General features: G+C 46.1%; 1 protein-coding gene across 1 annotated transcript; it reads left to right on the top strand.

Annotated features, from left to right (window-relative positions):
• Nucleotides 1-282: 282 nt before the first annotated feature.
• LOC120842522 lies at nucleotides 283-8,102 on the top strand. Its single transcript, XM_040213653.1, has 4 exons — nucleotides 283-334; nucleotides 3,992-4,110; nucleotides 4,202-4,321; nucleotides 8,067-8,102. The coding sequence occupies exons 1-4, from the start codon at nucleotides 283-285 to the stop codon at nucleotides 8,100-8,102; spliced, it is 327 nt and encodes a 108-aa protein (XP_040069587.1).
• Nucleotides 8,103-10,935: the final 2,833 nt, after the last annotated feature.

The following is a 10,935-nucleotide window of genomic DNA, read 5'->3' as shown; positions in this document are numbered from 1 at the left end:
CGCGAAGACACCTTCGATGTTACCATAAACTGTTCAACGTGAAGCGATTGCACTAGAAACACTGATGCAACAGCCTACCCAATGGTGCTAACTTTGCAATTCGTTACAAAGGTTCACGCATAGACACGCACACACACCCACACAAAACAATACCACCTGTACCAATGCTACCAATACGTTAAATGGAAATGGTAAATTAATGACGCAATATTTGTTTTTCTATATATTTCCTTACTGACTGTTGATATCGCTTTTTCCTGTCTAGAACGAGATACAGAGGATATGGCTCGACTTGCTTGCGTATTTCTAGTCTTTGTGCTGGCCTATCAATGCGGTAAATACTGTATTTTTTTACCTTTGTTTGGGTGTTCTTGGTAGCATGTCAGCGTAGACAAAATTTATCTCGATTTTCACTGCGCACATTGCTTAAACGCAAGTACGCGACTCTTCGCTTTTAGGGAGAAATACAATTCGTGTCCCTGTTTAAAAAAAATATTTATAGAAATGTGTTTTTATGTTATGAAACGTTGCGTGAAAAATATACAAATTATACGTGATGGTATTGGCTCCTCGTGTGCAGTGTTACGCTCAGCCGGTAGGGACGCTGCAGTTGAATCTACTGCCCATAGTCTAAACAGAAACGACAACACAATGAGTACGCCGGAGGGAAGAGAACGACGTTTGGCTGGGGATATATAAGGAATCCTTCATAGAGGACAAGCAGTGCTACTGCATTTCGACGTAGTCTAAAGGCCTGTCCAAACGGGACATATCAAATGACATAAAGCAAGACTTCACCGTCATATCAAGTGAAAGTTACTGTTCGGCTGTCCGTTTTATAGCGCAGCTCTTAGGCGCCCGTTTCTTGCTTGAGCGGCGTCGTCGGCGTCGGTGTGGGTGTAACCGCGCGTTGCATTATAGGACGTCTCCCATAATCACGTCACACGTGACGTCACGTGTAACGTCACGACAGTTACCCTCGTGAGGTTTGCAAGGGTTACCCTCTCGAGGGTTACGAGGCTTACCACGGATCTTTATGTCTATTTGCTGGATCGCGCTTGACCAGCTCCGCCTAAAGACGGGAATACGGCTACGGTTGGCCATCTTTTTATAGAGTTATATTATCTCTAACCATCATGGTAATATGGCGGACAACGCAATGACGGCTGCGGCGGCAGGCTGCAACAAAATAGCCGTGGATCTAGTACACTGTACCGTGGGTGATATTTCGTGCCTGATTGAAGTTGTTTGACGAAGCAGATTCTTGAAACACGGCGTGAACGGTAGCCTCATCTTTGAGGACCCGGCAAAAGTTCTACGAATGTGCAGCACCGGGGGGAAGCAGCGCAGCTCGCATCGAAAGCAGATTTCGTACCGGTGTCTGCTTTCGATGCTTCTTTCGATGCGACTTTGGATGCGTGCTGTCCTGCTTTTCCTCGGTGCCGCGATTTCGTAAAACTTTCACCGGGTCCTCAAAAATCGGGCTACCGGTCATGCCGGGATTCCAAAATATGATTTGTCAAACAATTTTAATCAAGCACGAAGTATCACCCACGCTATTCTGATATCAGCCTGCCACCACAACTGCCACGACGCTGTATGCCATGGATGGATTATACTGGCTGCAGCAGCTGTACCTTGGCTAGAGGTAATATAACTTTACCAAAAAGATGGCCGCCAGTGGCCGCATTCGCGGAACGGGTGAACGCGATCCAGCAATTCTTATAGAGATCAGCGAGGCTTAACATCACTAGGGTCACAAGGGTCACGAGGGTTACCCTCACGAGGGTTACGAGGATTACCCTCACGAGGGTCACGAGGGTTACCCTCACGAAAGTCACGTGGCTTACCTTCACGAGGATCACGAGGGTTATCGTCGTGACCCTCGTGAGGGTCACGAGGGGAACGTCACGACGTTACTATCACGTGTGACGTCATGTGTGACATCATTATAGGAAACGCGTAATGTATGACATCACGTGACGTTACGCGTGACGTCGCATGACGTTACGTGTGATGTCATGCGCACCGTTAATATTGCCGCTAAATTTAGCGGGGAAATTTTTCCGCTAATCCTGGCTGAAAATATTTCCGCTAAATTTACCCTTGTGACGTCACGTATGACAACACTTGTGACGTCGCACGCGGCCAGGTGCTTGGCGACGTGTGTCCTGCCGGGGAGACTCCCTCTTTTTATTAGGTTTCTGTCGTCGCGATAATAGCGTTGGTTGACTGAAAAGTGTCCCACTGTATACGTTCAGGAGAGTCCCGCGTCGCGAATGTGAGAAACACTTTGTGCGGCTGACGTATCTGTCCGACACCAAACAAGAAGTTCCCACGTAATTTGGGATCGCATGTTTACCGCAGACGTACCAGCCGGCGCTGCCGACACTGGTTGGACGTATGGGTATGAAATGTTGCAAGTTTGTAACATTGAGGCGTTACCGCGACAGATATCTTGCCCCGCTGTACTTGCCCAGAGACAAATAAGCATGTTTTCACCACTTGTGTAGTTGCGTGTACGTTCTTCACTCTTGTGTCTGGACCGTTTGGGATGTGCACCTATTTCTAAAGGCGTACACACAATCGCTTTGAGAAACTGGTTGTGATACTAGTACGCTGAGTCCTGTGGAAGTACAGATGTAGGGCCAAGATTCAGCGTCGCCGTTTCAGGCCCATGTTCCCAATGCTTCCCATGTTGCGCGAGTAGATAGTGGACTGCTGAGAGAATGAACTGTGGAAGTTTGAAGGCAGAAATTCCTGCGACGATGGCAATATAGGTTTTTCATAGTGAGTAGAGCAGGGTCACACTGTCCCCCACATCCGTGTTTAGATAAGCATAATGTAGGGTCTCTCGGTGTGGCCTGCGCGCACTCAATTTCTAACTTTGTAACTAAACTTTTCTTACAGTAATCAAAAGAAATATTGAGTGCGTTCTAAATGTCGCCTCGACGCCACAGTCACGTGCGTTGCCCTTTCAGTTACGAAGAGTTGCGAATTTAACACTGGCGTGCCTAATTAAAATACTTGAATACCTGCTAAGCTGGAAATTGTGACTGGAGGCTATTTGTTAAGCTCATTGCCTCCACTAGGAGAATATTTGTGGCTTGGGGTTGGTCACAAAAGCTGTCGATCATCACGCCCAAGGTCATTGAAACAATTTCAGCCAAAGGCGTTCCCTTTTTTTCGCCCCATTCTCACCACATAATGACCAAGTTCTACATAAACGGCTCTGGTTACGGATTGCTTTAAAAATATATAATTAGACTGCCGGCCAAGACCGTGGTCTATCGAAAGGCACATAATCTTTTTGTAATGCACCTCTGATTTCAAAATAAATGCGAGCAGTGATACGAAAACTTCAAGTAACAAAAAAAAAAAAAAAAAACATGGTTGCATAACGATGGCGCACTTAGTACCGACGGATGTCGTCTGCATGTCGTCTGCTTTCTTTAGCTGGTCGGCTGCATCTTACACGCTGCTTTCGACGCATCCATCAATTCGTGCGCCAAACGCACCCCGCCACTCGACTCGGTCGTTTGCGTCGCCGTCCGCCGTTGACCCTTGCAAGTGTTTTGGCTCTATCCTTTACAGAAAGGAATATACGCCCTGCAATTTTACGAGATCAAATTCACAGGTGAAACAGGCCTTTGGTGAACGGTCAGAATTGCTACGCGCAGTCGCCGATTTTTACGGCCGACTTTAGAACGACGATAGAGTGAGTAGGCAGGTGAGCTGGTTGATGTTACACATTTTTTTTTTTTAACCGGAAACAACGGACGAAAACGTGGATAGCACACAAGACGTCTCAGCGTTTCAAACACCCTATATTTGCTACCGTCGTCAAATACACACGCAGATTTAAAATGTGCTTGGTATACCACTCGATTCGGCCGATAACGTTCTCACTCACTGGTTCTGATTGGCTACCGCGGTTTCGAGACGTAATCCTTAGTAAATGCACATGACAGCACTACCCTTGTTATTCCAGCTGACGTAGTAAACAGTGCTGTGGAAGAGGAAAACCTTCCAAGCTTCGTGGGGAATAAAGGAGAATTCCTTCAAACGTTGAAGGAGCTCTGTTACGAGCATCATCACACGAGGGTTATTGTGAGTATAAAAAAAAACAATTTAAGAAACACTAAACAATCGTTTTTATATATTGTGTCCTTTGTAAGCTGTAGAACATTTTTCTTTGTAGTCTGCACTTGACGTATCTGAGTGCTACGTTCTCTGCTACATCCGTCGTGCCCAGAAACATGGTGGAGGGCGTTTTAAACTACAGCTAACAAACAGAGAACCATGCAGCAATGTTGGCGGGGTAAGTCAAAAACCCAAACTTCATTTATTTTATGCCCTACCATTAAATTTCAATATTTTAATCACGGCCCTGAAACTTTGCGGTTCCATCTGGCCACCCTGAAGCGAAGTTCGTGTTAATGTCTCTATCGTATGCCACGGAAAGTGTAATTTTAATTGAAACGAAAATAAACTCGGCGTCTTCATATCTTAGCTGAGACATGCACCATCATTTTTGTCAAGTACTACACGAAGCATGCATCTGTTGAAATGGTCAATTTGTCGCTGCATGAAATGCCTAAATTCCTACTAGAAGCGTATATGCTTGATTTACCTTGATCCTACGGGTGAAGTCGGTATCCCAGAACATGTTGGATTTGCTAGCTTCCCCACACTTCTGCGGCTTTTTCGAAACCTTTCCGTGACATCAAATCACGCGAGACTGTCATGTGATATTGTCACGCGGTTACTCACACTTTTCCAACCCTTGTCGTGCTACCCTGCAAGAACCTGCAGTGCATTTCAATTGTAAATTGCCCTATGCGGTCTGTCCTTTGCAATAATTACAAGCAACGGCTCAAAAAGCGCGTGGCAAAGTCGCCGTGCGGGAAGCCAGACGCCGAGGAAGACGGAACTGAGCTCCAATGTTCTTTCTTCCCAGCGCGTGAGAGACGAGGAGCCTTTCTTCACGTAGCACGTTTTATGAGTCTATATTGTTGTGGCGACATTCTTAAACAAGAAAAAAAAAGTTGTAGCGACGTGACGGATTCGCTTTCAGAAGTTTCCCCCTCGACGCAATGCTAGAGTGTATATGGAGTGAAATGTTCGTGTCTTGGGTTTGATTCTCGTCAGGGGATGTTCGGGATTGCTTTCTCTCCTATCAACATTTCTTGGCATCTTTGTTTTCATTTCAGAAGATCTTAATTCAAAAGAAAAGATAGGTATTTTAATTTCAGGAAAAAGTTAATTTCTCCTGAATTTTGTCCCAAATTTTTTGTGGCGGGTTCAATAGCTTTTATTCACGCTTTCTACGGAGATCCAAGCCCTTAAACAGATTCCGCGTAAAAGTTTTAAAGCGTGTGCTTAAAATAGGAACTACTCTCCTGCTGGGTCTGCCAAGCATTTAGAGGTACAGTTAGTCTCGCAGAGGTTATACAAACATGAATTGCTTATATCCACATCTGTCTAAGGTTAGCGAGTGTACCCTATGGTAAGTTTAAACTTCAACTATAGGTATTTTCGTCAAAACACGGTAAAGAGTCAAATGATTGACTGCAGTGCCCAATCGGAACGCTGGAGGGAAGTACGTAAAAATGCAACGCCAAAGAGCCCTTTTTGCCATCGCATGACTTTCGACCCTTTACCAAAATAGCTCACGGAGTCATAGCATACGTAAATTTTTAAGTAATGTCGAAAGTTACTATAGAAGTAGAACCAAGGCAAGCAATAGAAAGACTGAAAAGTCGGCACATCGATTATTCAGCCCCACGTTGCGGTTGAAAACATTTTTTTTCCAAATTGCAAGATAAAAACACGTTTTTTTTCTTGCTTCTTGTGTAAAATTGGTCAATATATTAAAGGATAGAAAGTCAGCTATCCGCGTTAAGTCATTTTTTTTAACTATTTTTGTTCACGCTGCGCTCTTGAAAATCTCGGCGGAAGACCCTGCACGAACCTCACCTCGACACCCCACTGTGTCCTTCGCACCATTAAGTCCGTCTGCTATGGTCAGCGTCACCATGGCAACGAAGGGTCAGCTGAGTGGGTTCACACATTAACGTACAGTCTGAAGCCAGACACAGCTGACATCAAAATCCGAATACCGACTGCTGAAGTTAACGTGGCAACGCTAGTTGAATTCGGACGCGCCGGTGCGGCGGTCGACGCTGGGAGCGGGAAGGGGTCGACTGGATAACCCCTGACAGTTTCAACGAGGCTTGGCGGAAGCTCGAACCTGAGATTAGGTACTTTTAGAAGACTGTATTCTATACTCCGTTCGCAATTAAGCTGAGACTGTAGCCAAAAGTACAAGTGAGAGACAGCCCCCGTTCCTGGCTTTGATACATGCATTTATAGCGCGAGTGTTCCTTCTCCGGATGAATGCTTCAAAACAGCGACCTCGAGCTCGCGTGGTTGGGGCATATCCTGCCGTCTGAGCTTAAGGGTGTGGGGAGTATACTAGAGGTACTACACTCTTATCGCGGAAGCTGATGCCTTTACTTCGAAGCATGCCCGCTTTCCACAGCGTTCGATCTACTAAACTTCTATTTTACGGAGTTTTATATTCCGTTCACCCTCAAGTTCACATAAGAAGGTCCGCCTTCAGCGTGAGCTTTATGCCCTTGCTAAAGCAAGTATGAATGCGCAGGCCCGCGCAACCAAAAAACTGCGAAAGCCAGCGAGCTCATGCTGAAGGCGGCGCTTCTTGTCTCAGCTTAAGGGTGAACAAATTATAGTTGATCGAGCGCTAGAGCTCCGCTGGACCCGCTCTTGACAGCGTACGATCTGCTAAAACTCTCTAAGTAGAACGTACACCGCGGAAAGCAGCGGGCGCGGGCTTAATCCATACTATGAAGTGACGGCACGAGCTTCTTTTATCAAACGGAGCTCTAAAATAAGGTCTCCTCAAGGCTCTGTTATACTCCGACGTCGAGCGTAGCAAACACTGCGTAGCGCAGAGCACACAGCTACTCATTGGTCACAGATATCGAGTTCCAGCTCGCCGGCCAATCTAAGATCTACGTTCTGCGCTACGCTGCGTGCGCTGCGCTCAACAACGGAGAATATCAGCCTTGAATTCCCTCATTTTTAATTTCTTTTTTTTTCTTTTTTTTGCGGAGTGCAGCGAAACGAAACGAGTGGTGAACGTGCGTACGGCGGTCTGCTTGGAGGTCTATTTTGAGACCCTAGGCTTTGCTTGAGCATGTGTTTATAGGGCAACGGTCGGAAATTCATAGCATCGTGATACCAGGAATACATCCGAATATGTATTTTAATGGAGACATACAAAATAGAGGTGGACACATTGTACCGCGATGCAGAAATACAAATATAAAACGTAGTGAAAAAATACTCTCCAAATAGATATGTATCAGGAAACTGTCCAACCCTAAATTGACGAGTTGCTAGCCCGCAAAAATTAGGAGACAGCGGCATATGGTACGGATTCGGTGACGTGACACAAATCTTAACTTCGCCAGCATTGAAATAAATTTAGCATTAAAAGGTGCATTCGCATCATAGGTAAGCAATTAACCTATGGGCGACTGCTCGAATTAGCACATTAGTGCTTCTTTTATAAACAATGTATGCTGAGAACTTTTCCAAGCCATAACATGATAATTGCGAAAAAGGAAGTAGGATTTTCCGGAAGGACGACGGTAGGTTAGACATAGAGGAAAACATGGCCGATGGTAATAGTATGAGCAAATTAAAATTAAAAAATTCAGCGGATATTTCGGCAGGCAAACGATTTGGACCACGCAATCGGCGTAAAGCCAACGATGCCCGAGGTGTCTTAGTATGCCAAAAAACATCAATATTATATTAAAGGTGTGGCTCGTTGTTCATCGAATAATTCAGCAAAAATTGAACTAGAAATAAAAAGATCGAACCCCCCATGAGAGCATATAAATTATACACAAACAAAAAAAGTAAAAAGCTAATCATTACTTTTGAATGCCCTTATTAGAATTAAAGCCTGTCATTGTGGACATAGATGTCAATAATTAAGTTGTGCAAGTTAAATCGATGCAATTTTTTTTCAGATATGCATCCGAGGAGAATGCGTCTACGAGTCATGAAGCGGTCAAGTATCCAGGCCGATGCCAAATACTTCAACGAAAAACTGGGTTTTTAGTAATATGATAAAAAAACAGAACTGTAGTCAATAAAGATTTTCTTACAATTTCTCACAAAACGTGGTGATAATTATCATGCGATGCATCATTTTTAATGTGATAGCGTTCTGTAGTTACGTCATCCGGTTTTCGCGATACGCTCTTTGATCTTGAAAGCGCCGTGCCTATGAGCGGCGCGCGTGTGCGCCGCCCATATGCGGAGGCGCCTCGTGGCGGCGCAGCTTCTCCGCATAAGCAGCACATCCGTATTGGCAGGCGCTGGGCGTCGTCCTACAGGTCGTCCTAGAGGTCGTCCTTCAGATCGTCCTCGAGGTCGTCCTCGAGGTCGTCCTTGAGATCGGCCCAGAGGTCGTCCCAGAGGTCGTTTCAGACATCGTCCTTGAGATCGCCGAGAGGTTGTCCTAGAGGTCGTACTAGACGTCGTCCTTGACGCCGTGCTAGACGTTGTCCTTGATGTCGCCCTAGACGGCGTCCTTCAGGTGGCCTTAAAGGTCGTCCTTGAGAGCGCCCTAGAGGTTCTCCACGACGTCTTCCTGGACGTCGTTCTACAGGACAACGTCGAGGACGACAAGCCTAGACAAGCGGTAGTATGCACACATTGACATTTTCATTCAAGCTAAGAGGCAATTATCGGTTTGAGTTGAGCTAGCTGGTGCATGGTGAACGATGGTGGTGAAACAGCTTAAACTAGAGCCACTAAATGAGCTGCGCTTAGAGTATCGGCACTCCCTTCCCCGACCACTCTACCCCTGCATTGATGAGGCCGCCACCATCTTGGTTACTTGGGCACAGCAGACGCGACTGCCGATTTTCTTGATTGAAAAGTGCGGCTTCCTTAGCATTGCATTCGGTGTGAGGAAGCTCCTGTAATATTTCTTTGCTCTGTCACGAGCTGCTAAAACATTTGAGGAGGGCAGAAATACGTTTTCTGAGATTTCAAACAAAGCTTCAGAAAATTGGCAGCCATGATTTTAGGCCACAATATGGACAAGTACCGTTACTCTGAAGCTTAGTTTTTGGTGGCACTAGATTGAACATTAAAGGATTACAGATAGACAGGACAAGAAAGACACACGAGGTTGCAATGATGGTCGGCAAACAGCTTGATCATTAAGGGATCACACAGAGACGAAAGCTTAAACCTTGTGGTCGGTTTGCCTTGCGGCATACCCGACCCGGAAAAATAACACAGAGCCAACGGTTTCAACAACAAGCAACTACATTTAATGGGACATGGACGAGACGATTAACATGGTTACCAGACGGCGCCTGAGTCCAGGCAGCGATTCCCCGTACGCCGTCTTTGATCTGCCTTATCAAGGCGGCGCATCCGATGCGCGCATGGCTTGCGTGACGTCGTCGCACGCGAGAGAAGTTCGGCACCTTTGCCTCGCAGTCGGGCAACTGGGCTGGGAAGCAGCCAGGGTGCCCACAACCTTTACAGAAAGGCGTAGCAATCGCTCAATTTCCAAATGCCGCACTGCAGTCACGCTGACGTCAATGATTAAATCCTAAACCAGCCGTAAATTAAAGTGTTCAGTCAAAATTTGCATTGTTGTATTCACAGTGAGCTGCGTCGTGAGCCTCATGACGAATGCTTCTGCAATTCATAGACAACCAACAATTGTGGTTTTCGCAGCCAGTTTTTGTACACCTTAGAAACAATGACGTGTCGTGATGTTTGGGGGGGAGGCGTTTTTATAGAGTCCAAGAGTAGGTACGCAAAACGATGAGGTAGAAGCAAGTTCAAAGTGACCGACGCGAGCAAGCGAGCCAGCCGAACGCTGCAGTCTGCCAATACCGCAATTACCCTGATTAAGAGCCATGTATACAAAAAGTTTGGTCAATGGAAGGCGCGGGCAGAGCCAGGGCGTGCAAGAGACGTAGAAAGTGGGCTTGACATGCTCTCTTGGCCAACAAGAAGCTTAAAAGAATATCCTAGCGGCGGTGTAGGGAGAATCTGTTTCAATCAAATGTATATATTGGTATATGGTGTTAATAAGCACTTAAAGGTGGTAGCCCTCATGGTTGAGAATAGAAAGCTCGTGATGTTTCGATCATGATCATGCAGAAAGATGTAAGAAAGAAATGTGCCGCTTGACTCTGTTTTGCTCGGACAGAGTGCGACCACTTGGACGGCCGCTTGGACGGCAGATTCCCGGCCCTCGGCGCTTGGCGTACGGATTATGTCGATCGTTTCGCTAGCAGCACTCTTCCACCGGGATTTTTAATGACCGTGATTGAAACATCACGTGCACCATATTTTCAGTCACCGAGAGTTACTCCGGCGGACTTATTCGGCTTGCTTTTCGCGACCACCGCCACGGTATTCTTTCCGGCCTCTAGATGGCCACATTCCAGTTTGTAAAGACGCCCTGGGACACGCCCAGCCCGCTTTCGGTCAATGCGCCTCCTCACGTGTCTCCGATACTTCCCAACGAATGGCCAAACTCTCTGCATATACGGCTCTGCCCGATTGTAAATGCAGTAGTTGTTCCTATATGTACTATATGCTTATTCGTAACGACTACGATTACTCCATGGCCTTAGATATACAACAAACTGGCGACGAGGTGTCAAACTAGTGCACAAAATTTAAGGGCGCAAACGAGCTGGTGTACATTGCACATGGTTGAAAAAATCCCGAGACTGCGGGTAAACGACACAACACTAAAACGTCTCTTGAGAGTTTTTAGTGTTGTGTCGTTTACCCACGGTCTCGAGGTTTTTTCAACCATGTGTCAAACTAGATCAGATCTACCAAAGCTTCTTTCTT

The sequence above is a fragment of the Ixodes scapularis genome, unplaced genomic scaffold, assembly GCF_016920785.2.
Source record: "Ixodes scapularis isolate PalLabHiFi unplaced genomic scaffold, ASM1692078v2 PGA_scaffold8__174_contigs__length_109621045, whole genome shotgun sequence".
NCBI lineage: Eukaryota > Metazoa > Arthropoda > Arachnida > Ixodida > Ixodidae > Ixodes > Ixodes scapularis.
The sequence above is the reverse complement of the archived record's forward strand: the minus strand, read 5'-3'. Positions and strand labels throughout refer to the sequence as shown.